At 41.3% G+C, this 27,428-nt stretch overlaps 2 protein-coding genes across 3 annotated transcripts; one reads left to right on the plus strand and one right to left on the minus strand.

The window, feature by feature from the left end:
- Positions 1-331: 331 nt before the first annotated feature.
- Positions 332-27,163, minus strand: tprkb (Tp53rk binding protein). 2 transcript variants are annotated; one of them, XM_026147063.2, is made up of 6 exons: positions 27,021-27,089; positions 3,971-4,047; positions 2,149-2,422; positions 1,848-1,970; positions 1,556-1,732; positions 332-1,250 (listed from the first exon to the last, which is right to left on the minus strand). In XM_026147063.2, the coding sequence occupies exons 3-6, from the start codon at positions 2,287-2,289 to the stop codon at positions 1,164-1,166; spliced, it is 528 nt and encodes a 175-aa protein (XP_026002848.1). In that variant the 5' UTR covers positions 2,290-2,422; positions 3,971-4,047; positions 27,021-27,089; the 3' UTR covers positions 332-1,163. The 2 variants fall into 2 exon arrangements, with proteins under 2 accessions (XP_026002848.1, XP_080148096.1); XM_080291970.1 differs by lacking the exon at positions 3,971-4,047 and having other exon boundaries at positions 27,021-27,163.
- alg10 (ALG10 alpha-1,2-mannosyltransferase) lies at positions 2,510-7,424 on the plus strand. Its single transcript, XM_026147060.2, has 3 exons — positions 2,510-2,968; positions 4,808-5,005; positions 5,085-7,424. Exons 1-3 carry the CDS (start codon positions 2,804-2,806, stop codon positions 6,144-6,146), a joined length of 1,425 nt encoding a protein of 474 aa, XP_026002845.1. The 5' UTR covers positions 2,510-2,803; the 3' UTR covers positions 6,147-7,424.
- Positions 27,164-27,428: the final 265 nt, after the last annotated feature.

Raw genomic sequence — 27,428 nt, forward strand, 5'->3', positions numbered from 1 at the left:
TCATGATAGTGCTTCGGGGCATTTGAGCCTTTTTTTTTTTTTTTAATTATTCAGAGGTCTGGCTCACATCCACCTCAAAGCAATTTGGATTCATAATTCAGCTCTGCTTGCAAGAGAGCAGCTTTACATCGCTGAAAAATCATCAGAAAACTAACCTTCAGTGCATGGAACCAAAAAACACAGTGAATGAAAAAGTTCAAAGGTAAAATAAAACAAGAAATAGGATGATGCTAAATAATAAGAAACGCAAAGATTTCTCCCTACGTCCTACGACATGGCCGTGGCAAAGAAGAGATAAAAAAGAATAAACAAAGATGAGTTCACTCAAAGGTTTAAGAAAAATAAGATTTATTTTGACTGAGCCCAGTGTACACAGATCAAGACTGACAATTTTTGTTGGTTTAAACTTAAGAGTGTGCTGGGCTAGTATTAAAAACAGACATAGATCTATTGACAACGGATCTATTGTTAAACTGCTGTGAAGAGAAAAAAAAACACATTTTCTCAGATATTATTAGGTATATCCTGGTCTTACAAGGTGTGATCATAAAGTTCTGCAACTCTGCAAAAACAAAAACAGTCCCCCCTCGAAGGTGGTCTCTGGTGCAACACTGCATGAATCTGTTACATTTGGCTTCATTTTAGAGAACAGAGTCGTATCTGGCTGTATGTAACCAGTGGTGAGCTACAAAAAATCCCAACCTTTGGTGTTTTCGATTTACAGTGTACAGATTTACGTCATTTCTACTAAATGCCGTCCCTTGAATGCCTCAGGATATTAGATCCTTGAATAAGTCTGACCTTGGTGCACAACGCATGAATGCTGGGGAAAAAAATCGTCTAGATCCTGATGCGTTGCTTTTGGATTGTGTGCTGTTTGGTCTGTGGGCTGTAGGTGGACAAGCCGCTCTCATAACCTTTGATGACCCTCCGAGTCAAAGCTGTTTCAGCCTGACACAGAAGTTAACGTTTGAATTGCTCCAGTGGACAGAATGAGACGTTCAAGGAGTGATCTAAAAATAGCAGCGGTGCTGGAAGTAGTCCAGTCCTGCACAAGGACAGTGTGTTGAAGTGGAGCTCAAAGCGTAGTCTTTCATTTCTTTAAGGGTGAAGTCATAAAAGTCACAGAAGTTTCTAATCGCACCTAGTATATCCCGCCGAACCTACATAACATCCTTGGTGGCCATTCTGCATACGACCGCATCAAGCAGACTCCCACATTTCTCCTCCTGGGGAGTGACTTTGTACAGCTGTAATGGAGGGAAAAAATAAATTAAAATATTCTTTAAATTCATCAAGCAAAGTGTTAAAGCGGTAGTGAGGAAACTGCAATTGATTATGTACTCTGTGGGTTATAACATGATTTTAGGCCCAGTTTTTTTTTTCTTTTGTCAGATCTTCCCTGAATTTTTCATTTAGTCTGGGACTGGATATAATCCACATCTGAGAATGTTTTGGGAATAAAGCAACATTAGGAGAAACAACTGTGCAGCCTGTCACCCCTGTAACATAACAAGATACAAGTGTGGAATGCAGATTAATTAAAAGCAGCGACCTTTTTGATCTTTGCGTGGTCTGACAGTGAAGAAATCTCTTCCACTGGAACCTGCCGGCCCTCCACCCTGGCTGCAATGTCTGACACGACCTGGGACTCATCTTTGCTGTCAACCATAACGATCAGAACGGAGTCATCACCATCTGAGATCCCAAATCTTTTAAAGGCCTCTGAGATCTATATTAGTGGAAGCATACAGATAGCTTACATATCTAAAACTACGTTAAGAGTAACATATTTTTTTCAAAAATCGGAACATGGATCACAGAAACATCTTCTTCTTCTCACTTACATTATTTGTAGGGGACAGATTGAAGATGATCTCCGAGTAAAGAGTTCTTGTCTTCATTTTTTCTATTTTCTCTAAGTGAACGGCTTTATTGGCAGCTACCAGCACTTGAAAAGGATCCACCAGCTGGAAATGGAAGCACAGGGTCAACGTAAGTAAACAGCAAGACTCCAGGTAATTCTCAATTTTTATTTTTCAGTGAAAGACACGAGTACTTAACGGTTTTATTAGTATGTGTTTTATACAATAAAACACAGGCGTATTTTGAAAAAAAGCATTGCTAAAACAGACGGAAAAGGCTCACCATCGTAGGGTTGATCAAGGCACCGTTTATTTTCCCTTCCATGGCGCTTTTTTTCAGCTCTGCAGCATTTTTGACTTCTTTGAAGAGCATCTGGGTCACTCTGTGGTCGGGGAAAAGCTCCAGCTTTTGTGTTAGATGCATTCTCAAAACACACACACACAAAAGGTTGGATAAAATTCTATAAACGGCACACGGACCACGGTGCTTCACGTGAAGTCTCTACACGGCGGGGGGAACCATAACACGGTGACACCGCGTCAGAGGAAATCTCCTCCTAGGAGGAAAAAAAGGATATCACAAGGTAGTAAAACGGCAGTCAATAACATAATCATCCAAAATAAATCATACATATGTGTAAGGCAGATATTACTCGACAGATAATCCAACGCTAAAGTATTTAGCATAGTACCGGAACCTATGGTTTTACACGAGTTTCTGTACCGAGCCTATTTCTGAATCGGACCGCCAGCTGTCAAAAATCACAAAAATTCTTCCGTTTAGCAACGGTGGACATGTTTCAGACAGTTTCCTCTAAATTAACGTTTTCCCGCGGTTTAAATTCTGGAGTCTAGTAGTTATGCGAGATACTCTAAAGTCTAACAGCTAGCTCTGGTCTGAACTTTTCTCAGTTTTACACCGTGTTTCGTCGTCAAACATGGAGAAATTTGAAGGCTACATGTTCACTGCTCTGTGCAGCACCAACTTCTTAATATCCTGCCTGCTGTTCTCCAGAGTGACCCGCGAGCAAAGGGAGCCCTATATGGACGAGATCTTCCACGTCCCCCAAGCTCAGAAATACTGCCAGGGAAAATTCAACGAGGTAAAGTGTGAGTGATGAGGGTGAGCCCGCCATTATCAGGCGGATTAAGGTTAGCTAAGAGCAGCGGGGCTTTCGATTAGGGTTAATCTCCACACTGGGCATATAGGGCTGTATCAGTATGGTATGCCTGTCTGGATGGGTTATATTTATTGATGTCACGTGGGCCAGCTTTAAAAAGAGCAAGGGACTTTGTGGTGAAGTGAAGCTTAACTGCTCAGATCTGTATGAAGCTCTGTAAACCTTGCATTACTAATGGCTATCTGTAAAGACATGTTGCATGTTCATCCTCATGTGACATGATGCATGGCATCTGACTGACAGTGAAAGCAGTGTGTGTTAGAGGAAACTAGGCTAAACGATGGTGTTTTAGTCAGGGATCCATGAGAGAGTGAGAGTTTTCTAAAAAGTGTTAAAGCCTTGCAGAGAAAAGATTGGGGTGGTTATTATTCATCACAGCCCTGTCTGGTTCACATGCAGCAGAGTAACATGATGCCTGGGTCCAAGCAGATGCCTGCGAGGCTCCAGGCACGTAGGACAAGAGACCAGTAAACGACCGCCTTGGCAGCCCAAAGAACCTTGTGCCTTCCAGCAACCACTAAAGGAATGAAATTCACATTTTCATTGGCTAAGTGGTTGTCATCAGGGAATACACTTTCCTCCTAGCAGTCAGTGGTTGCAAGAGAGTTGGCAATCAGTCTCTAGGACTGTCTGACAGGGGGTTGTCTTTTCCTACAACCAGACTCATGTTATGCCTGCAATCTACTGGAGCCTCTTTCCTTGTCTAGGGCTAAATAGATAAATAATTGGATACAAGCATAAAAGTAGTTCTCCTATAACACATCGTACGCATATTAATGCATGACGTTTTATCAAGTTCAAGATAAAGTGACACGTTTAAGTGTGTTTTATAAACTGTTATGAGCTGTCTTTGTTTGGTGAGGGGGACGTTAGTGCCCGTAGTGAATCTGGGAGTTTTGGATTTTAAGGATTGGTAACACCTACCCGGAGCCAGCAGTTCAAACAGATGGTGACTTGGATGAGAGCAGTCTTTGATGATGATTTGGGGCTGTTCGCAATGTCTGTGAGGGAAGGAAGAGAACAACAGTGTTGGTGATTCTCTGGAGGGCCTTTTTATCTGCTGCTATGAACCCCATGTACCACAGTGTAATGAACTATGCTCTCAGCGGTGGCTCTGTAGAAGCACAGCAGGAGGAGCATTTAACTGAGATGATTCTTCCTGAGTGTCCTCGGGAAATGCAGGCCCTGCTGGGCCTTCTAAATGATGGCTGAGGTGCCACTGGAACAGGAGAAAACATTATACCCATGGTGGATGAAATTTAAATGACTTTATTTGTAAATTTGTGTCGTCACATACTCCATTGGACGACATTCATATGTATCAACAGACTGCTATATCATTTGGGCTGTAATTTTAAGATAACATATAGATGAAGATTCTAAAAAAAGGCTTTTGTCTTGTGGCTCAGGAGCCAGAGCAGGTCGTCTACTAATCCAAAAGTTGGTTGTTCGATGCCTGGCTGTAATAATAAAGTGAGTGCTGATGCAAACACAGGTTTGTTTTTTTTTTAAATACTTGTATCACAGACTAGCCAAGAGAACTGACAGTGCTATGAAATATCCCTGTGGAGGGCCACAACAATAAGATTATAAAGGGATACAATTAATATTGAGCACCGTGAAGCTCAGCTCAGCTTATTGGTGTGGCCCTTCACAGCGGAAGCCCCCCAACTCCCCACTCAAGAGCCATTATCCGCTCACTCCACATGTTAAGTGAACTTTACACCTTGTGCCGTGTTAACATGTTTTTAATTCATGCAGTGGGACCCGATGATCACCACTCTCCCAGGCCTTTACCTCGTCTCAGTGGGAGTCATCAAGCCTGTGGTGTGGCTCACCGAACTGACAGGCGAGGTGGTGTGCTCCACGGCCATGCTGCGCTTCATCAACCTGCTCTTCAACTGTGGCAACCTTTACCTGATCTATCTGCTCCTCTGCAAGCTGCACCTCAGGGAGAAGGTAAGTCCAGGACACGAAGACAAGACCACAAGTGACTTAATTTTTTTTTTTTCTGATGTCACATTAACTTCTCTTCTAGATGCGGACAACCTCACGCCGAGTCCTGTCAGCGCTGTCTCTGTCCACCTTCCCTGTGCTCTACTTTTTTAACTTCCTCTACTACACCGACGCTGGATCTACTTTCTTCATCCTCTTCACCTACCTCATGACCCTGTACGGCTGCCACAAGGCCTCTGCGCTGCTGGGCGTCTGCTCCGTGCTCTTCCGTCAGACGAACATCATCTGGGTGGCGTTCTGTGCAGCCACTCTGGTGGCAGGGAAAATGGATGACGCCTGGAGGGTGGAGCATACAAAAAAGAGGGACGAGAAGTCTGCACCGTCCCAGATCCCGCTGTCATTCAGCGGAGCTAAGAGAATCCTGCTTTTCACTCTGGAGTTCCTCACCTCACCCAATCACGTGAAGGCGGTGCTGCTGGTGGCCTGGCCTTACGCGCTGGTCGGCGTTGGCTTCCTGGTGTTTGTGGCGCTCAATGATGGGATCGTGGTTGGCGACAGGACGAGCCACGAGGCCTGCCTCAACTTCCCCCAGCTCTTCTACTTCTTCTCCTTCTCCCTCTTCTTCTCTCTCCCCGTCTCGCTGTGTTACCACCGCGTCCTCCGCTTCCTGCAGGCTCTCAAAAAGCAGCCTTTGTTTTTCCTCCTGGTCACCGGCATCTCTTTGCTCCTGGTGTGGAAATTCACCTTTGTCCACAAGTACCTCCTGGCTGATAACCGCCATTTCCCCTTTTATGTGTGGAAGAAACTTTTCCAGAGGCACGAACTGGTGCGTTTCCTCCTCATCCCTCCGTACATCTTCGCCGGGTGGAATTTTCTGGACTCCTTTAAATCGCGCTCTCTCTTTTGGAGTTTGGCTTTCCTGGCTTGCCTCGTGGCCACCACAGTCCCGCAGAAGCTCCTGGAGTTCAGGTACTTCATCGTTCCATACCTGATGTATCGCCTGCACATGCCCCTTCCCTCCCTTCCCAGACTCATCGGGGAGTTCCTCCTGTACACGGCCGTGAACGTTGCCACCATCTACATCTTCATCACCAAGACCTTCCACTGGCCGGACAGCACAGCAACGCAGAGGTTTATGTGGTGAGGAAAAGACTAAAGTAATCATTTCAGGATTTTCTCCTGTGTTACAGGGGACCAGAACATCTTAAAAATCAAAGCAAAGCCTCTGTTACATCTCAGTATCAGACCGACACGGTCATATCATTTTTATACACTAACCACACGGCTTTGTTCTGAATTTGTAGGGTTTTATTCTCCCTACAGACAGAATCAGTATCTCCAGTTTGTATTTGACTGGCAAAAAAAAAAAAAAAGTACTTTTCAATGACACTCAAAACACTCATAGGTAAATCCTGCCAGTCAACTGTGAATCATTTGATGACTGAATGAAATTGATATTAACAAAAAATGTTGGTAATAATAACAGTGGGAGATCTCAGTATTGTAAGAGCGCTGGTGTAGATTTAAATCATAATGAAGAATGTTTAATATACTGTACTCGCATGTTGTTTTTACCCCAAACAGTTTTTTTCCCCCTTCAAGCATTGATCCTTGTCGAGGTTAAAAAATAACATTTCAATATGGAATAAAAAAAATCGGGCTCTCAAATAAATTAGCTTCTTTTAAGATTCATAATTCTGACATAAGAAATGTAACTGATTCAGGAAATCAGAAGATTTAATTTGTAAATTTAACAAAATGTTTATTTTGTTGTGTCAAGTCTACTTATGAGGCTTCCTTGTTTTTGTACGGCAGTTTTTTCTACAGCACTTGTAAAATGTAGTACAACAAAATTATTCTTTTGCAAGTATAATTAAAGAGACCAAAAATGATATAATCGTAACGTAAAGGTTAGATTTCTTTTGATGTGGGACGGTTTTTTTAAAGCATTTTGTGCCAGTGATGGACGCTGACAGAACTTTATAATAATGGGACTATTTGAAGATGTACATACATTTTTACCTCGATATTCACTGTGACCAAGCCATACGAGTCCACTGGAGGTGACCAAGATGTGTGTCGAGATGTTCACTGTTAATTTAGACGTTTTTGTTTCTGCTCGTCTGTACGTGCCCTCGTGCTCGATTTGTGGATGTGGTTAATTCCGCTGCTTATTTGTTGTCGTTTTCTTTATATGCACGAGATTTCAATCATAAAATTCATCCTAACGAAAATCCGATCACGTTGGTTTGTGACTCACGCGATCAAAGTCAGTCAAATCTGAATGTGTAATTTGTCGTGTTTAGTTTGAATGCAGTGTGACCTGTGTGTAGGTGTGAACACGAGTAAACGTTGTGCATTGATGCTGTAAGTATGCTGCTCCCATCTTCATTCAACTGTGGAATAAAATATTCAAAATCAAGTCTGTAGAGCACTCGTTTGAGTTTCACGTGAAGATGGACGATAGCGTTATATGTGCACTTGACGGTCACTTTATTAGGTACACCTCCCTACTTCCTTTTTGAAGCTTCTTTTGCCCCCTCGAGATGATTTGAGCTTTTTAACATGCTGCGTTCTCCTGCTGGAAGCAGCTGTCAGAAGATGACTACACTGTCGTCATAAAGGAATGGACACGAGTATTCGGGTTGGCAGAGTTAAAACTACGGGGACTAAAGTGTGCCAAGAAAATATCCCACACATTTGTTACACTACCAGCAGCAGCCTGAACTTTTGCTACAAGCCCGGATGGATCCATGCTGTCATGTTGTTCATGCAACATGCAGACCCTACCACCAGGCAACGTTTCCCAGTGTCCTGATAGGCGTGACCCCCGTGTGGTCTTTCCTATCAGCTCGAAGCAGTCTGCCATTCTCTGACCTCTGAAATCAGCAAGACATCTTCTCTGCTGCTCGCTGGATAGTTTCTGTAAACCCTCGAGATGTTTGTGTGGGAAAATTTCAGTCAGTCAGCAGCTTCATCCAGACCAGCTGCCACCAATGTTGTTCACTGGCCATTTTTTCCCCCCTCTACACTACTTCCTCTGTTTCGTGGTTCCACAGAAATGTATGATGAAAACTATGAACACCTTTATTAAACACCTCGTTAATTTGAAGGAACACAACGGAACAGAAATCAAGTCATTTAGAACTTAATCTGATTAATACTGTGACTATTTCTCCTTATTGACATCAAGTGGTACTAACACAGTTTGTCTCAGTCGGATCAGCCAGAGTCAGCCACCAGGAGGCGCTATAATGCAGCGCTAGAGACCTCTATGAACATGAAAGTGCAATTCACCATGAAGTAAATGAATTCAGCATCTGAGTAACACTGGAAAGTACTCAAGCATTAATCACTAGATGTTTTGTTTGAAGTCGGCCTTGAGAGATATTTAAGGTTCAAACTGACTCAGTGAATTGATATAAAGGCCCTGACTCTAAGAAACACACGTTTACAGGTGAGCATTGTTATTGTTTTGCTCAAAGAGTATCTGTGATGTAAGATTCCTACTTTAAGTAAATGTAGCACCGAGTTTGAGGGCCGTTTTTGTCGTATTTCACGTTTCATGCATGTAATATTTCCAGTGGGTGACCGGTCTGGGCTTTTCTACAGAGCCATGCTGCTGTAATAAGTGCAGAATGTTGTGGTATTGTCTTGCTGAAATACTAAAGGCCTTCACTGTTAGAGACACCATGTGGATGGCAGCCTATGTTCCACTGTGAGGTATATTTAACGCAACACAAATTCTAATCATTTCTATACAAAGTGAATTTATTGAGACTTTCTGGGGTGTCACCTTCGCACACGGTCATGTTATCAATTAACTGCAGCAGTTGTGCAACATTCAGTTTTCTAACATTACACATTTTAATAATGAGTACCCGGGCTGGTACATAAAAATAGAGAATTTAAACAATTAATACATTGCATCTTTATGTTTTACGCACACAGGGTCCTGACTTTTTGGAAACAATGTGGTAACATTATGGAAAAGGTCAATGCTAATTTAGAGCAGTATTTTAGAAGACAGCAGACTCAACTGTAAGAAAGCAGAAAAAAAACGCATGGCGATGATTGCTCTCCATGCCACCTGTGTCGTTACTGGATTCTAATTACAGTAAGAAACACTGGGCCAGCTCACAGCTCATAAAAGTCGCACTGGGAAGATTACACAAATGTTGACTGCACAGCCAATCTGAGCCTGCTGAAAGGACACACTGTATGTACTGTTGTCTTCAGAGCAGCGTTCACAACATCTGCTCGGTCACTTCATGGTTTATAATTGAGTTTTATTTTACTTTTTCAGATTTGTCCTCCTTTCACTACATTGATTTTTTTTACTCTGCCAATTGATGAAAGTACAAATTAGTCTTTCTCATCAGGGTGTTTGGGCATTTTGAAAATGACAGTCTCAAAGGGATCGTTCATATATTCGATTCATTTCCTGATGCAATCAATCAAAGTTTGTCCTTGACGATGTGGAATATCTTATTCATCACTGATTGTGTTTCAGGAAGACCTGATAAAATAAGAAAAAGGTTGGAAATGATTGACACCAAGCGTGATAAGTATTTCAGGAAACAGAAAAAAATGTAAATATCAAAGTCAAACTGTGACAATTCACCTTTTCCTGCCAGTAGTGTGTGGAAGAGTCATAGTTAGCTCTACTTCAGTAAACCTGTAAACTTGAACCTTTTTTCCTGAGTAAAATCTTGACACTGCACATGTGCAGTAGAGCACATGTGAGGATAGTGTGCTAAATACAGCTTCGGCTCAGTCTCAGTGCAGCCTAGCAACACACAACTAGGTTCAAAGAATAGGTGTGCATCTGTACACACATATCAGTTACAATGATACATGTGTGCTGATATTATCTCTCAAGAAGCAGTTTTTAAAGAAGGTAAACAGGTTTGAGGTACAAAAAAAAATTACACAAGAAGTGGAATGGAAATCGCTTTTATGGAGTGATGAATCCAAATTGGACAGTTTTGGTTTAATGAGAAAGCACTGAGCGTCTATAGCTGTAAAACATTTTCAGCATCACAATGATGCAAACAATCAATGCAGTAAAAGCACACCAGGAAAGAGACAAACGCACAGTGCAACACTATGAGTTATGGATTGGCCTCCCCAGAGCCCGGACCTCAACACTACTGAAGCAGAGTGGGATCATCTCAACAGAGAACAAAACAAAAGGGAGTCAACATCCAAAGAAGAGCTTTGAATGTTCGTCGAGAAGCTTTCCTGAAGACTGCGTAAGAAATGACAAGAAAGCTGCGCAAAAGAGGCTGTGTTGAAGAATAAAAGTGGTCATGAGCTTCAAATACTGACTTTCAAGCTTGTTACATACAAACGAGGGATGACTCAAGATTTCGACAGTATTATAAATAGTGATAATTTTTAAGGTGGGCGCCAAATGTGGAAAGTGGACGATATCTGTGTTATTTAATTAAGGACACGATCTGTATCGTAAATATTTATTTTTCTGTCAGTGGTTGGATAACAGGATTTTCTTCATTTACACTTATAAGAAGAAATTTGTTGGATAGTACACTCAAAAATACATCGTCTCATAGAACAGAGTTTAAAATTTGTATCAATAATGAACCCCCACTCTTCCACAAAACGAGCGCAACTCCCCTCAAAGTGCAAAGACTTCACTTTTATGGCGTTTTTACGCTGACGTCAGCCTGTTATGGCGTCATTGTGACGTCGTAGAGTGTTGAAAATCTAAAGAGTGTTTTCTACAGCTTTCCCATGCCCTTTCATATAAAATATATTACTTTTTTTTTGCTAACAATGAAGGTAAAGGTCGAATGCTTGGCCAGCTTAAGGTCTAATTTATCGCTGCGAAGTTTGACGACGACCCATAAAAAGTTGTGGGTAATATAAAGTTTTTACTGATTTTCCCATTTGGTGTGACTTTGACCTCGACCCGATTTTCAGCAAAATTGAATCAGCTCAAGCTGTTATTGGTATCTACCATCAAACAACAATTGAAAATGATATCTTAAGCAACTGTCGATGCTAGGCTGCTAACAAACAAAAAGCACTTCCCAGAGGACAAATGTGCTGCTCGCAACGGTCTTTGTCTCACCACAAATCCTCTACGTATATGGAGATTTCAGAATCCTGAGTTTCCTCTACCCGACCAAGCTCCTCATGAGAAATTGTTCAGTCTCTTCTGAGACAGAAACACGAGAATAGCAGGAGATCAAATACACAGAGCTGAGACTTGAATTTGATCACTGAGACGATGTTTTGGTATCGCTGAGGTCTATTTATAAGCCCATCAAGTTTTCCCATTGTGTCCTCTACTTATTCCAAGAACCCATTATTTGTTACAAATAAGAATCAGTGCAGTCAGAGAAAACGTCGGTTCTTTTTCCAGGTGCTAAATTCAAAAAGTATGAAGCAATTAGAGGCAGACCCTGAAGAAGGAGCTATTAGTATTTAAAGTCAAAGGTGAAGACAAGACAGTTTGACACTTGTTGATCTGTTACGGTTACATAAAAAGTTAAAACAACAGTAGAAAATAATTAGAGGGAGAAATAAAGGAAGAAAAAAAGATAGGCTTAAACGATCTCATGACTAATTCTTAGACCTAAATAAAAACATCTTCTGCCTTTTATTCAACAAGGTCAGCGTGACACAGAGAGGAGTCTGAACATTTTCCATTCCATGCTCACACAAGTACATCACATTTACTGAAGACCTACACTCTGAAAATACAAAGTAAAATGCAACTGAAATAAGTAAGTAAGTAAGATACCTTTATTAATCCCACAAGGGGAAATTTCATGTTTATATGTGAAATCAAAGGTTTGTTTATATTAAGATTTAATCATTAACAGACAATAGATGCTCAGTGAAGAGAATTAAATAGGGATGAAATAAAACGAAAAGACAAAACATTCATTTTACTCTGAAAGTCAAAAAAAGGTGGAATCCAAGCAGGTGGAGTTGAGGACACGGGTGGAACCAACTGGGCTGACAGAGAACGATCAATCAACCTCACTGGCGTGAACCTATAAGGTAGTACAACTCAACAAAGAAAGCATTAAAGCGCCAAACACAGTTAACACTGGACATACATATGATGGGATATTAACTTGCTGCTTGGTTTGCATCCGTCGCATCGCTTGGGTGTGACAAATGAATCGTGGCCTCCTTAATCTGTGGCTCTATTAGGCATTTGAGGGGCAGATGGAGGGTCTGCACATCGCTGCTGGGTGTGGATGGCTGTGGTTTCTGATGAGTGGGCTTGATGATGTAAAGCCTCCAGTGGTAAACGTGCTGTGGTCAGAAATGAGTCACCAGAGTTTTCTGGCGTGTGCTGTTCATCTCTGCTGCATGGTGGCGGGGGGAGGTCGTGATCCACTCTGCATCCCTCCTCACAGCCTCAGTGTGTCAAAGTATCTCTGAGAAGATTTATCCGTTTCATCCTCATCACTGCTTTTTTTTCTTGAGCTCTCTGTCTGTCTCTGCATTCGTGCTTCCACACTTCCACTTAATGCTCTCAGGTGATTTTCTATTTCAACAAACTCATCTCTCTGCACTCTTATCTCTTTTATTCCAGCTGCATTAGCCGTCTTAATGTTCCTTCTTGCGGGAAGCCAAAATGTTTTCCCTAAACATGCATAACACTCATGGATCCTTCTTCATGCTTTTCCTTCACCACATTTGGAGACATGAAATCCACCACTTTGGAGCTGGGGATCGGTCCGCCAGGGCCTCACTCTACGCCACCGCCTGGCACACAATGCAATACGGCGCCTCTTGTGAGTGTTGGGCCTGACCAGTCGGGCCCATGGACTAAGGCTCAGCCACCAGACGCTCGCCCTCGGGCACCCTACTTTGGCCTGGCTCCAGGGTGGGGCCTCGGTCACCCTATCCTGGGCAGGGTGAACCGTTTCCTTGATGTTCTACTCATAGGGGTCTTCTGAATCGCTCTCTCTGGTCCCCCACCCAGGACCAATATGCCATGGGAGACCCTACTAGGAGGCAGAATCCCTGGACAATTTAGCCCCTGGGATCCCTGGGACACACTGGGAGGAGGCCCTGGGGCAGAACCAGGACATGCTGGAGAGATTATATCTCTCGGCTGGCTTGGGAACGCCTTGTTGTCCCCAGGACAAGCTGGAGAAGGTGGCTAGGGAGAGGAAGGTCTGGGCTTCCCTGCTTAGGCTGGTGCCCCTGCTCATGGATGTGAGCACAGGGAAAGAATCATATTCCTGTTTTCTTTCTGTTTTTCTCTCTTTTTTGCCTTTTTTGTTTTTTTAAGTTAGAACTCTAACCATTTGTGCATCAACGTGGTGCATTAGCTGGATATCCCAGTGTAGGTGGTTTGGGGTCCAAGAGGTTGGCTCTCTTCGTGTTTTACCATCTCAGACCACAGATCCCGTCAGCCATCGAATCCCACTTCTCTGACACCAAGCTTGTTGTGGAAATTAAGATACAAAGACCACCTGGTTGTGTGTGAGTTTTATTTGCTTTGTAAATGGGTCAAACAACAGTACAGACAGCATTCGTTACCCTGAGGCACTGTAACCATGGACTATTTATAGAGAAACAAACGCCGGATAATAAAAGAAAACTCTGAGATCAACATGCAGTCTGTCTGAAAGTTTACACAGAGAGGGAAGAACACAATATGGAGCCTTTCATCCGATAAGGTCAGCTTGACATTTTCTGCTATGTGTTCCTTTTTGATTCTCCTAATTACATATATGCTAGACATGCAATAGTAATGACAGCTGTTTATTACTTTCTTTCACAGTCTTCTTTACATTTATGAGTCTGGAAGGATGCGGTTGCAAATTGCCAAACGACTACATGGTAAAGACACAGAAATGTTAGAGTGGCCACTGTCACCGGAAATATCTCAAAGACATTCTGGAGGATTATCATCACCCTTACAGCGGATGGTTACCAAGAGACGTTTCCCTTTTCCACTCTGCTTGCTGTGGGGAGAGCACGGAGATTCAATGGGACTGAATTAGGAATAACAATCTCTAAAATTCTGGGGCGTTTTTTTGTTAGTGGTGATGTGATGAAGAAACACAGCTGACGGTGTGATTGAATTCTTGTCAGACAAGCAGTAAGTGGCAAGAGAGCCAAAACATCTAACTCATTCCTCCTTAGAAACAGCTCAAGGTAGCTAATGCCTACATTCCCACATTATCCTATCATTTCTTGTCTTAATCATCCCATAATCTGGAGATATTAGGCTTACTTTTGCAGTGATTGCCATCTAATTAGCTCCTTCTGTGGATTGAAAAGCACATTACTGGAAACGTGTGTAAGTTTTCTTGAGATTGTGACTTAATTAGAGAGCTAATAGCATTTACTCGTGTCTAGAAGGGTTTTAGAATACACATCCTTCATGGCCAGCAACCCATCTCACAGTTTTAAAGCCATCTGGATCAGGACCAAATTTCCGTGGGTCCACCTTCTCTAACAAGTTTCATGAAATTCGCCTTGGCAGTTTGTGCGTTACTAATTGACAACCAAACAAACGGCACTGAAACTGTACCTCTGCCTCGGCTCGCACCCTGGCACACTTGGAGCACAGGAGGCACAAAGAAACAGATGGAGTTACAGAGGACACCATATGCTACCACGTCGTGAAGGAGCACAGGCACGTCTCCGTTCTCTCACAGTGGAAACCGTGCCGGGAAACTTTGCTGTTTAAATGTATAGGTGCATTGCAAATTAATCTCAGAGTAGGACAACAGCAAGGCTGAGACTGGATGGCAGCTGTGTCGGGCTCTACTGTTGCTAAAGCCTAGATTTTTGGCACGCCACCATTTGCTTGTTATCGCTTATATAAAGGCCAGATGATGCTGGGGAGAACGCCATTATTGCGAGTAAAGAGGTAAAAAAAGAAAAGTAATGAAACCTTTTGGGATCACTGCTAACGCTAAAATAACTTGACAGTGAAATAAAAAGACGATTTCTCAGTTTTTTTGTGATGAACGTCAAACTGCTCAAAAAGTTGACCAAACATAAAACAACTCTCATAAATCCCTTTCACTAGGTCCGTTCCTTCTAGAATTAAGTGATTCTTCCAACAGCAAATTTGGTTATTATGAAGGTTTTGAGGTAATCATGTACCCGTTTGTGCACCGCAGTATAAAGATGGACATGGAAACCTATGACATCATCCACTGGTTTTGAAATTTGAGCCTAGAGAGCAGTCAGGATCTTTCAAATCCTGTACAGAGTATAGAGAGTGTACAGCATGGATTTATTTTAGATCGTGGACGTGTAAAATTCCGCTTTATGTCATTTTATGATGTTTAACTGCACAATTAGTCCCTGAGATGTCTTAATACAAGATAAATAAGTTTTAACTGCACATCTCAGTTTTTTCTATATGATAAATTAGTAAAATTATAGAAAACGTTCTGGCAGTTCACTGCCCAGGCTGTGCCGTACTTATTCAACATGACGTATTTGGTTCAAAGGAATTTCTAAGTAGACGCTGAAAACACTGTCAGTCTGGCAGAGGCAGAGTGTATGGAGTGGTGAAGTGGCCCAAAATGCAGACACGCAGAACAAAACTTGAATGTTAACAGAAAGCGAGACGTTTATTAAGGCTGGTAAAAACTTTACAAAACAAAAGGCAGAGGTGACGCTAAACAATAACCTAAACTGGGGAAACTACAGATAAACATAAAAAACCAAAACATGAAACCTGACGTGGATACAAAGATGCATGGAAACATGGCACAAAGGACAACAGACAACCTGACAAAGACCGAATAAGAAAACAAACTGAATACACACAGGAGGATAACGAGGGGATGGGGAACAGGTGGGAACACAGCTGGGACAAATCAGACCTAACAAGACAAGGGAAAGCAAAATTAGACACACTGCACATAAGACAAGGACTTTCACAATAAAACAGGGGTCCGTTCTTCGTACCTCGCTTACTACATCCAAGATCAAATCATCGCGCCAACTTTGAGCTCGCTATTCCGGTTCTCCGAACACACCTGTTGTTGACGATTAGTACAGCTGGATGAAGTAATGTGAGATCACTGGGTGGCTTAACAGGGGCTACGCATCGATAGTAGAAACATTGATCGGCAACCCTTTGATTGGTCGGCGAAAATGTCGAAGGAGCGCGCTCGGTATTTTTCGGCAGCAGAGCAAGAACTCTTGATTGAGGGATTTCAGGAGTTTCAGAGTTTAATTAAAACGCAAGGGAACACTGCAAAGGCTGCAAAAGCAAGGAGAGAGGGCTGGCAGAAAGTTGCTGACAAATTAAACTCGTAAGTAATTTAATAATAATAATAATAATAATAATAATAATAATAATAATAATAATGGATTGGATTTATATAGCGCTTTTCAAGGCACCCAAAGCGCTTTACAATGCCACTATTCATTCACTCTCACATTCACACACTGGTGGAGGCAGCTACAGTTGTAGCCACAGCTGCCCTGGGGCAGACTGACAGAAGCCAGGAGCTTCGGAGAACCGAATGATCCAAGATCACGCGAAATCGTCAACAATCAAATCCAGCTAACTTACTTAGCGAGGTACGAAGAACGGACCCCAGGAAACAGAATGGAAAGCAGACACGACAACGCGAACTTGACAACATAAGACACGCGACATGAAACACTTAGAGGGTGAGGGAAACTTAAATACAGGAGTAGAAAACACAAAGGGAATCTAATAAACAAATGAACTTAGCTAAACTGAAGAACTTAAACTTAAACATAAACATCTAAATAAACTTAAACTTAAAATACTGGGTCAACAGACCCAGGAACGTGGCAAGAACATTAACCTTTCTGTCATGTAACTGTTTATTCATTACTTAACTAATTTGGTGTAGCATGAATGGCTGTGGGGGAGGTCTTTATCAGCAGGAAAAGCCCCAAAATGTATAAAAATAAAGTCCTTCATATTTTCCAAAGCTGCCCGGTGGGCCATTTGGTCTTAGAGCTGAAAGATCTTCGAGGATGAGAATGTTTTCAAGAAACTTGAAGATGTCCAGTTGCTTTTCTTTCCAAGCTCCTAAGATGATTGGACTAGAGTGAGAACAACAGAATGGAAGTGATGAAAAAAGCAGATTAGCAGCTTAAATACCCGGAAATGCAGGCAAAAGAGTGAATACTGCACTTTGTTTATTGCCCTTACATGTACTCTTTATTGTGTTAGACAGGTGACATAATACACATCCTACTTAATGCTAGACGTTGCAAAATGCAACTCTTCAGTTTCATTTTGCAACGTCTAGAGTTCCTGTGAACTCTAAACTCTACTGTGAGTGGAAATATCTTTCTAAATCCAGCCAACAAACAACAGTCATTATATCACAAATGATATGAATGAAGGCAGTCTGTGTGTGACTAAGACTTACTGGTTAATGAGTCTCCTAGCACGCCTTAAAATGGGCTGTCAGCTGCTCCAATCAATCCAGTCCAGGGACAAATTTAAAGGTGGGCAAGTGGGGGCCAACTGCCCCACTGCTGCCAACTTTTTTGTCCTTAAAATATTTGTAAAAACCAACTGCTTGTTTGTCCAAAAGCTTCTTATATTCTTTGTTTTCTTAGACGGGATGATACATTAAATAATTATAAGTATTTTGTCGATTCACTTTACATATAGGAGATTTCCACACACTTAACTGAAGAGATTTGTGCCACCCTGGCTAGACCTCTTGTCCCTCATTTGGCCTCCCATGTAAGATTTTCTAGATCCACCACTGGATTGCAATCACACTTTATATCTCTAATATTTACATAATTTTTTGGAATTTATCTCAATGATTTAGAAGGGAAGAGCTTAGCAAAACAGGCCACAATGAATTATGCAAACCATTTAAAGACTTAGCATTTGCACCTGCATCGCATTTAGTCCTAAGCTTTGGAAGGAAACTGTGCTTGCACCGAGAAGAGTGTTGGTGTGCCCTGTTCACTCTGCAGCTGGAAAAGTGTTGTATTCTGTTTCTCTATTAATGCATCCACACTTAGAATGAGACTTCTCCGTCTCAAGGCTCAGCCTGCCTATGAAGTGGTTAGACCGGTGGAGACCCAGCAATGTCATTCTGATGGAGAGGCACTGAGCAAAAGGGTGAAATAGCAACACATCAGAACTCATTTGAAGTACACTCAGGTAAAAGTAGCTCTCAGTGGAAGCAGCTACTTGCTTACACTGCTAAATAAAAACTCACTTAAACATTACATATGCTGCAGGAAAATTATTCTATATTGCAAAAGCTTATTAAAACTCTATAACAGGCACAGAGCGCATGAACCTGAACACATCAGCTACAGTACGTGCCGTCTCTTTGCACCTTTAAAAAAACAATTAAAGCACATGAAGAAACTGTTCTATTTATATAAGAACGGTGGGAGTTCAGTGGGCGGAGCGGCCAAAGCATGTGTTTTGTTTTATTAGAGGCACGCAGTAATTATGCAACCTGCCCACATTCATATGAGTGGCGTGACGTCTGGAGAAAGTTTGATGTCCTGTGAGGGACGCGTGGGAGGCGCTCAGGGTCATCTGGAGCCGTCCTGATGGCTTCACGTTTGCAAAAATGCAGCTTCGCCATAAATATCGCACTGAACACCTGACTGTCCTCCTCTTTTTTAATTTTCTGAGGGATATTTAAATGAGATCCAACTTTAGCTCTGTCTCTGTGCCAGGTTGCTAAGCTACAGCCTGTGTCAGGAAGTGACAGGCGAACATAATTACGACCCTGGTTGACAGACATCGACCACAGTGTTCATTAGACATACTCAAGCATTAAGACATCAAGTCTTTTTAAAGGACAAAATCCTGACACGACCTTTTGTATCAACTAATTACCACATTATCATTTGGTGAATAAGTATTTAGACAGTTAAAGACAAAGGAGTTGGCTCTGGTTTGATGTATGGACGGAGTTTTGTGGCACCACCATCCAGAAATATTGCATTTTACTGTATTTTGTACAAATAAATATATAAAAGCGTTATAATGGGTTTACTGCCACGCTTCTCAATTTCTTAGACGTGTCCTCGTCTGAATTCATGGTCTTGATGTTTTGCTCCGTTGCTGCTAATGAGCTGATTGTGTATGTCGAGTGTTGTTTCCTTGCAGTCAGCATTGCGATGTGCTCTCGCTCTGTCTCATTCTCTCTCCATGCTGCCCTCGCTTTGACTGACAGTGATATTAGCACCTTTTCTTCTCTCTGCCTCTCTTCAGCCTTCAATCATCGCATCTCTTCCTTTGACCTCAAGAGATGCTGGCAAAATAAAGCTATTTGTAGCGGGCAACAGGCGATGTGCAGGAAAATAGATACAAATGATTTATACTACTCAGAAATATTCACCTGATTTGGAAACAATCAAATCGTAATGTGGAAAATGGTTTTGTCAGAAAACAATAGCTTAGGAAGCTGTTGAAGTCCTGTACCCAGGACTGAGCGTAAACGTAGAGATCGTGCTGTTGCTGTAGCAGCTCCAAAACTGTGGAACAATCTCCCTTCAGAGATTAGACAGGCTTCTTCCCTACAGGTTTTTAAATCACTCTTTACACCACGGCCTTTGACACCACGTGAGATCTTGGTTTTATTTTTATTTTTATTTTAGTTGCTTTTAGTTGATTCTATGCTGTTTTATGTTGTTTTTTAATATAGGGCTGTTTTTTTTTTCCAACAGAAATTGGAGTACTTCCACAGCAAAGGAAACATCCAGGGCAGCTAAATTATTGTATAACAGTCAATCGCCCTCCCTTGCAAATCAGACACTTATAAGATGTTAGAGAGCAACAGTTAAGTGGAAGTACAAACTATATCACCTGTAAATAATAACTTAGTCAAACAAAGGAAAAGGAAAACACAACCCCCCCCCCCCAAAAAAAAAAAAAAAAAAAAAATAACAACAACAACAACAACAACAACAACAACAACTAAATAAATATATATATATATATATATATATATATATATATATATATATATATATATATACACACATACACATATATATAAAAGCTTCTCTATTTCCAAGGGTTGCTCAACATCAACTCGGTTACACTATTGTGCATGGTTCAAAGTTACAAACTCAAATGTACAATTCACACAGCATTAAAGATCAAGTATAAAAGAGATTAATTTAGGAAACTGCAGAGGACCACCAACATTTACACCCCATCTGCCCCATCCACCATACTGCCAAGATCCATATTTCCCATATATTGCATAAAGGGACCCCAGATGTTTTGAAAAAGTGGTAGTTTCCCCTTGATAATGTAAGTAATTTTTTCCATAGGTAAAGTTGTGGACAATTCCTTAATCCAGTTAATGTATTTTGGTTTACTGGTCTTCCTCCATGAGAGTGCTATGACTCTTTTTGCCAGCAGTAGACATAAGTCCAGGGCGGTAATTACCTTTCTAGACATAAGATGTCCATCAGGATATAACCCTAAAATAAAAAGTTTAGGGTCAAGAGCTAGTTGTGTACCCAATATAATATCCAGAGCTTGTTTAATCTCTTTCCAAAACCGTTGTACTTTATTGCATTCCCAGACACAGTGGAAAAACGTCCCTTTCTCCTCTCCACACCTGAAACACAAGTCTGGGATATCACCATTATACTTATTAAGCTTTTCTGGAGTCACATACGTCCTCATTAGCCAATTATATTGCAATACTTTGAGACGAGTATTGGTAGTTTGTGTTTGTGCTTCAGCACATGCCTCCTCCCAGTCTTCGGAGGATAAGTCCTCCTGTAAATCTTCCCTCCAGGCATTAAGTTTTCCTAAGGAAGATTCAGGGGAACCCTCTACTAACATATTATATAATTTGGAGATTATTCCCTTTCCAAAGCAATCTCTTTTCATTTCTGTTTCCAAAGTGGAAAACGGAGGGATTGACAAACACTGATTTTGAGATGATCTAATAAAGTTTCTCACTTGTAGATATTTAAATCGATGTTTGCATGGGATATCATACTCGGAAATCAACTCCTCAAATGACATCAAAATCTCACCCTCTGATCCCACGAGATCCCCTATTGTCTTTAAGCCTTTGTCAGCCCACTTCCTAAAACCAGGGTCTGCTCTGCCTGGAGGGAAAAATTGATTACCCCATATTGGGCTAAAGCGTGCGAAAGAGGTGGGTTCACCCAGGTATTTTTTAACCTGATACCAGATCATAATCATATTTCTGACTATAGGATTTTTTGTCTTTTTTTTCAACATTTTGACTTTTGCTGAGTATAGGTACTGGGGAAGGGGAAGAGGTACTGAACTGTTTTCCATATTTGTCCAAGGCGGGGGGGATTTATCTGTAAAATAATACATCATAGTCCTCAATTGGGCTGCCCAATAGTACCAAAGTGGATTGGGACATTTGAGGCCTCCTCTTTCATACGGCAAGTACAAGAGTGATAAACGGAGCCTTGGTCGTCTATCATTCCACAAAAAACGTACAAAAATTGTCTTCAGGTGTGAAAATAAGTTAGCAGGGGGTGACAATGGGATGTTCTGGAACAGGTACAAATGTTTGGGCATTATGTTTAATTTAAGAACATTAATTCTCGCTATAAGTGACAAGGGCAAGGGCTTCCATCTATCTAGGGATGAGGTGATTGAGTCTACCATAGGGGTGTAGTTAGCTCCAACAATGTCTCTCAAACATGGCACTATCTTAATCCCCAGATAGGTAAAACAGTCTACCATTTTGAATTGGAAAGAATTTCCAGCACCCTCTCTCTCTTCTGAGTTAAGTATCATTAATGAAGATTTTTCTTTGTTCACTTTATATCCTGATATCCGTCCAAATATGTGTAGTAGATCCAACAAGGCTGGGATAGACTCCTTCAGCTTTTCCAAGAAAAGAATAACATCATCTGCAAATAAAGCAATTCTGTGTTCCTGTTGGTTTACTGATAGACCAGTTATGCTCTTATGGGACCGCACCGCAATGGCAAACGGTTCGATTGCTAAAATAAACAATAAAGGGGACAAAGGGCACCCTTGCCTACAGCCCCGTTTAATTTCAAACGGTTTAGATATAATTCCATTTGTCAGTATTTCAGCATATGGCTCATTATATAAAAGTCTAATCCACCGACAGAAATTATCCCCACAGCCAAATCTTTTTAATATTTCAAATAAATAGGGCCACTCAACTCTATCAAAGGCCTTTTCGGCATCTAATGATAGTAGAGCAGTGTCCGGTTTTCCCTCCTGACTATGAAGAATATCCAACACTCTTCTCACATTATGAAATCCCTGTCTACCCGCAATAAACCCATTCTGATCACAGGTAATTAGATCAGGTAAAAATCTCTCCAGTCTTCGAGCCAAAATTTTGCAAAGTATCTTTAGATCCACATTAAGAAGACTTATTGGTCTTAGGTTACCACATTTATTGCACGGTTTACCAGGTTTGGGCAATAAAGTTATCAGGGCTCCTCTTAATGAGACCGGAAGGATTCCCTTTTCAAATGAATCCGAAAACATGTCAAAAAGAGGGGACAGCAGTTTAGTTTTAAATACCCTATAAATTTCTGTCGGCAGCCCATCTGGGCCTGGGGCTTTACCTGTTTTCAAATGGTCTATTGCTATAGATATCTCCTCCTTTGTTATAGGTGTATCAAGATCTGCGCTCATTAGTCCTGAAATGCTGGGCAACTGAAGGGTATCTAAGAAGAGATCTTGCTCTTGTCCCATGTGTGTTATGTCTGAGTTATATAATTTTTCAAAAAAAACCTTAAAAGTTTCATTAATTCCTAGAGGGTCAACAATAACCTGTCCATCACTGTTTTCAACTGAGGCAATGTTTTTCTCATTCTGTAATTGACGGAGGCGCCAGGCTAATAATTTCCCGGGCTTTTCCCCTTGATCATAGAATGTCTGTTTAAGACGCAAAAGATGTGAGGCTGCCTTAGAAGCAGAAAGTTCATTATACTGTGTTCTTAGTAACAGAAGCTTTTGATGGACTCTTGGACAAAAACTTTGAAAATATTCTCCCTCAAGCATCTCAATCTCTGCCTCCAACTTTTTCGTTTTCTGATAAGTTTGCTTTGCTCTATAACTTGTGAAGCTAATAATCTGACCCCTTATGTAGGCCTTAAAAGCTTCCCATCTTGAGCAGGGTGATGTTTCATCCCTATTAGTATCAAAAAAAATGTTTATTTGGTTATCTATGAAAGATATAAATTCTGAGTCTAGGAGCCACTTTTGTTTAAATCTCCACCTAGGGGGATCTCTCTTCAGTCGCAAATCTTCATATATTAACGAGTTTGGCGAATGGTCAGATATTAAAATATTATCATAGTGACAGTCCTTTATTTTATAACTCAAATTGGCAGAAACTAAAAAGTAATCAATACGCGAGTATGATTTATGTGTATGTGAATAGCAGGAGTATTTTAAGACCTTAGGGTTCATATCCCTCCAAATATCCCTCAGATCAAGTTCTTTCATAAAATGTTGAATAGTTTGCCTACTTTTAGGATGAGAGAGATCAATACCTGAGCTCCTATCCAATTCTGGGTTCAACGTACAATTAAAATCCCCTGCTATAATAAGGCTACCAGACAGACATGATACTGTAAGAAAAAGATTATGAAAAAACTTTGGGTCGTCAGTGTTTGGAGCATAGATATTTATCAGGATTATTTTTTCCGTAATAAGTGTGCCCTGTAAAATAACATATCTCCCAGCCTTGTCTTTAATAACCCTTGTCACCTGAAATGGTATAGATTTGTGGATCAAGATCATAACACCTCTTGCCTGAGAAGTGAAGGGCGCAGAATATATACTGCCTTGCCACCTCCTCCTAATCTTCGCCTCTTGACTAGACAACAGGTGCGTTTCCTGTAGCAGCATGATATCAGAGTGCATAGAGTTCAGCCCAGACATTACTTGTTTTACCTTCTCCAGTTTTTGTAGTCCTCTGCAGTTCCAAGAAGAAATTTTAATTCTTATCCCACCAGACATAACATATAACACTGAATGAGCTTCCCAACACATTTGAAATATTAAAGGACAGAGAAACAAATAATACCTGAATGTCAAAAACTACATCCATAACAATGAATACTGAATATGCCCCTTTAACTTGAACTTGGGCACCCCTTTCCCTCCCCCTATACATATTGGCACCTGTCTAACAGCTAAAGGTTGTTCCACCCAAAAGTGAGGATCAACCGACTGTGCCTGAACACTTTTCCCTTACCCCACCCCGCTATGCAAACAAAAAACTCGTTGTTGAATACGATAAGAAAATCAGGGTACTAATAGTGGCTGTGAGCCTCTGGACCAATAAACAAATAAATATAACAAACTGGCCTTTCTCTCTCTCCCTCTCACTTCTTTTTAAACTTAAAGCTCAGTAATCACCCCTCCATGCCAACACACTGTAGTATGACCATGATTACATCATCTCACCCCGGTCCACTTTCTGACCTCAGAGCCTTCACAAAGTTCTCCGCTTCACCTGGCAGGTTAAAGATGCGGGACTGTCCGTTGTGTGTCACTATCAGTCGCGCAGGAGGAATCATGCCGTACCGGATACCCATGGAGCGAAGCTGTTGTCTCACGGCGTCAAACTCTTTCTGTTTTTTGTGCACTCCGGTCGCTAGGTCCTCATAAAATCTCACCGGGCGATTCTTGAAAAGAATCTGTCCCTTTGCCCTGGCAGCTCTTATCACGGTCATTTTATCCTTGTAATTTAGAAACTTCATGATCATAGTCCTTGGTGCAGCGGTATTTGACATATTCTTCTGGCCGACCCGATGCGCTCTCTCCAGCGTCAGAGTGGTTCGTAGCGGCGCCAAGTTCAGAGCCTCCGGTAGCCAGTTTTCCAAGAAAGCGCACGCGTCTTCTCCTTCTGCGTCCTCGGGCAGGTTAACAAGTCTCAAGTTAGATCGTCGCGATCTGGTCTCCAGATCCAGCACTTTGTCCTCGAGGTTTTTGTTGTTATTTTCAAGAGTCCGTACCTTTGCTTCCAAGGTGGTAATGCTATCTTCTGCTGCAGATATCCGGGCCTCCGCCTCGTTGACCCGCTTGGCACACTCATTAACATCCTTCCTCACGGTCTCTATTGCTGACAAAATACCATCAAGTTTGGAGGAAAAATCGGATTTCAAGCTTGCAATAGCCGCCAGTATTACGTCTGAGCCTTCGGCCGTCTTTTCTCTCTCAGTCGGCTCATCATTTCCCTCCTCCACCGCCTGGCTAGCGTTAATATTAGTCTCGCTATCTTCACGGCTAACGCTAGCTTCACAGCTAGCCTCAGAGTTCAACTTAGAAGTGAAGTCAGATAATTTCGATTGAGTCGGTCTACCAATGTTTTTCCCGGGTTTCCTTTGCGAGAGAGGCATCACAGCTGTCCTAGGTGTCGTTCAATGTCTAACAAACGAGTATTATTCAGGATTTTACAGAAAGATAGCGGAGCAGAAGTGGGCACGTCCTTTCAGCCAGCCGCCATTACCGGACCTCATAGGGCTGTTTTTATTTTTTATGTATTATGTGTTTTATTTATTTATTTTTGCTGTTTTCTGTTATTCTATTGTTTTTAACTTATTTTCTGTACAGCACTTTGGTTCTGTGCTGGGTATTTTAAAGTGCTTTAAAGTGATAGCCTCCACCGTGTTTTGTTTTTTTGCGTCTTTTCACTAGCACCTACTCGGCTCAACTCAACTTGACTTGGTTTCAGTCATTTTTGGTCACAGCTCAGCAGCCTTTGTGTTTAAGGAAACTGACCCAAATACAGACACTGAAGGAGACAAAAACAAGGCAAAGGCAAACAGGGGCAATGCTAACTGAAAACTAACTGGGAAAACTAAAAAACTAAGAAATCTGTGACAAGACTGAGGTAACTATGAAAAACTGTGAAACAACTATAGCGACTATGGTGACTACTAGGACATGATGTGGAGGGAAAATACACAGACGACCTGACTGAATGAAAGACAGAGACTAAATATACACAGGAGTTGATCAGGGGAAGTGGAAACACATGGGGAAACAGCTGACACACAAGGGGACATAGAAACTAAACTAGAATAACACTCAACTAAATCCTAACTGATAACACCAACACAAGAAACAAAAATACAAATTCATGTTTCATGAAGGAGTCGCTCCCATGAGTGATTCAGTGATTCACTCTTTGACAAATCAGTGCCATGCAGCCTGCTGACATCACATTTTCAGCTCTAATCAGCTCGCTTGGAACCCTGGTCCACCAGGAACAAAACAAAAGTACCTGGGTACAGGTGTAAAAGAAAACCCTAAAAACAGAGTGGAGTCGAGTAATAGTAACAGTGTGGAAAAGTGTTTAGAGAGGGTTGTAGACACTTAGTAACGTATTGCTCTCCTGACCGTCTCCATACATACTAAAAACGATTTGAATAAAAAAAACTCAAATTAGGATTCATGACTCCATAAAACCTGCCGATTCAACTCAAGAGCTAGGAACAAATTATGCGTTTTTGATCATTTTTGCTATTTTTAATTATGTAGACACAAAACTGGTTCATCCCTTGAATCTTTTTTAAACTTGAATGACAAATCAAACTAATAAATAAAACAAAAAACAAACAAACCAAAAATCCAAAACATTCCTTTGAAAATATTCAGGTACAAGTACTGCTGTTGAGGATTTAATGCAAAACTTCAGTAATGGATTAATATAACATTGGATAAGGGGAAGAATTTGTTGGATTGGTAGTTTGCGACTAGATGAAAATAAACTGGAGTCACCTGTTGTACTTTGTTCCAGAAGAGTTAAAAATCATCTCAATCCCAAGATGTAATCAATAAATACACTAATTTACGGTGGCCCTGAGAGGCCAAACGGACTGCAACTTAAGAAAACACCAGCAATAAGAAAAACGCTGGAAAAGCAAACAAAACACAACGGAAATAGGAAAAAACAGATTTCCAAAAGCACGGACCAGTTGCAGGAACCAAAACATGGTAGGCGTGTTTTATCATGATTCATATAATACTGATGACGGATTTTAAGGCTAATAGGTAGGCTAACACACTTACCTTTCATCTTTTCTTTCCTCATAAAACCGATCGATCCTCCAATTCTTTTAAGTGTCTCCCAGCGCAATTCGTAGCATATTTTGGTTCCTGCAACTGGTCCGTCGGGTTATTGTCTCCCCAGAAACACTTCCCTTGCGCTTTTGGAAATCTGTTTTTTCCTATTTCCGTTGTGTTTTGTGTGCTTTTGCAGCGTTTTTCTGGTGTTTTCTTAAGCTGCAGTCCGTTTGGCCTCTCAGGGCCACCGTACTAATTAGCTGTATTTTGAAGTTCATTAAAAGCATAATCCCTTGATGAATAAGTAACACGATGTATATACTGAAAAAATGTTTATCTTTTAATTTGGCCAGACTGTGGGCGCAACAGTAGCATTTAAACAGACATCATTTCTTTGAATTCTTTCCGTCAATC

This window comes from Astatotilapia calliptera, chromosome 17, assembly GCF_964374335.1.
Source record: "Astatotilapia calliptera chromosome 17, fAstCal68.1, whole genome shotgun sequence".
NCBI lineage: Eukaryota > Metazoa > Chordata > Actinopteri > Cichliformes > Cichlidae > Astatotilapia > Astatotilapia calliptera.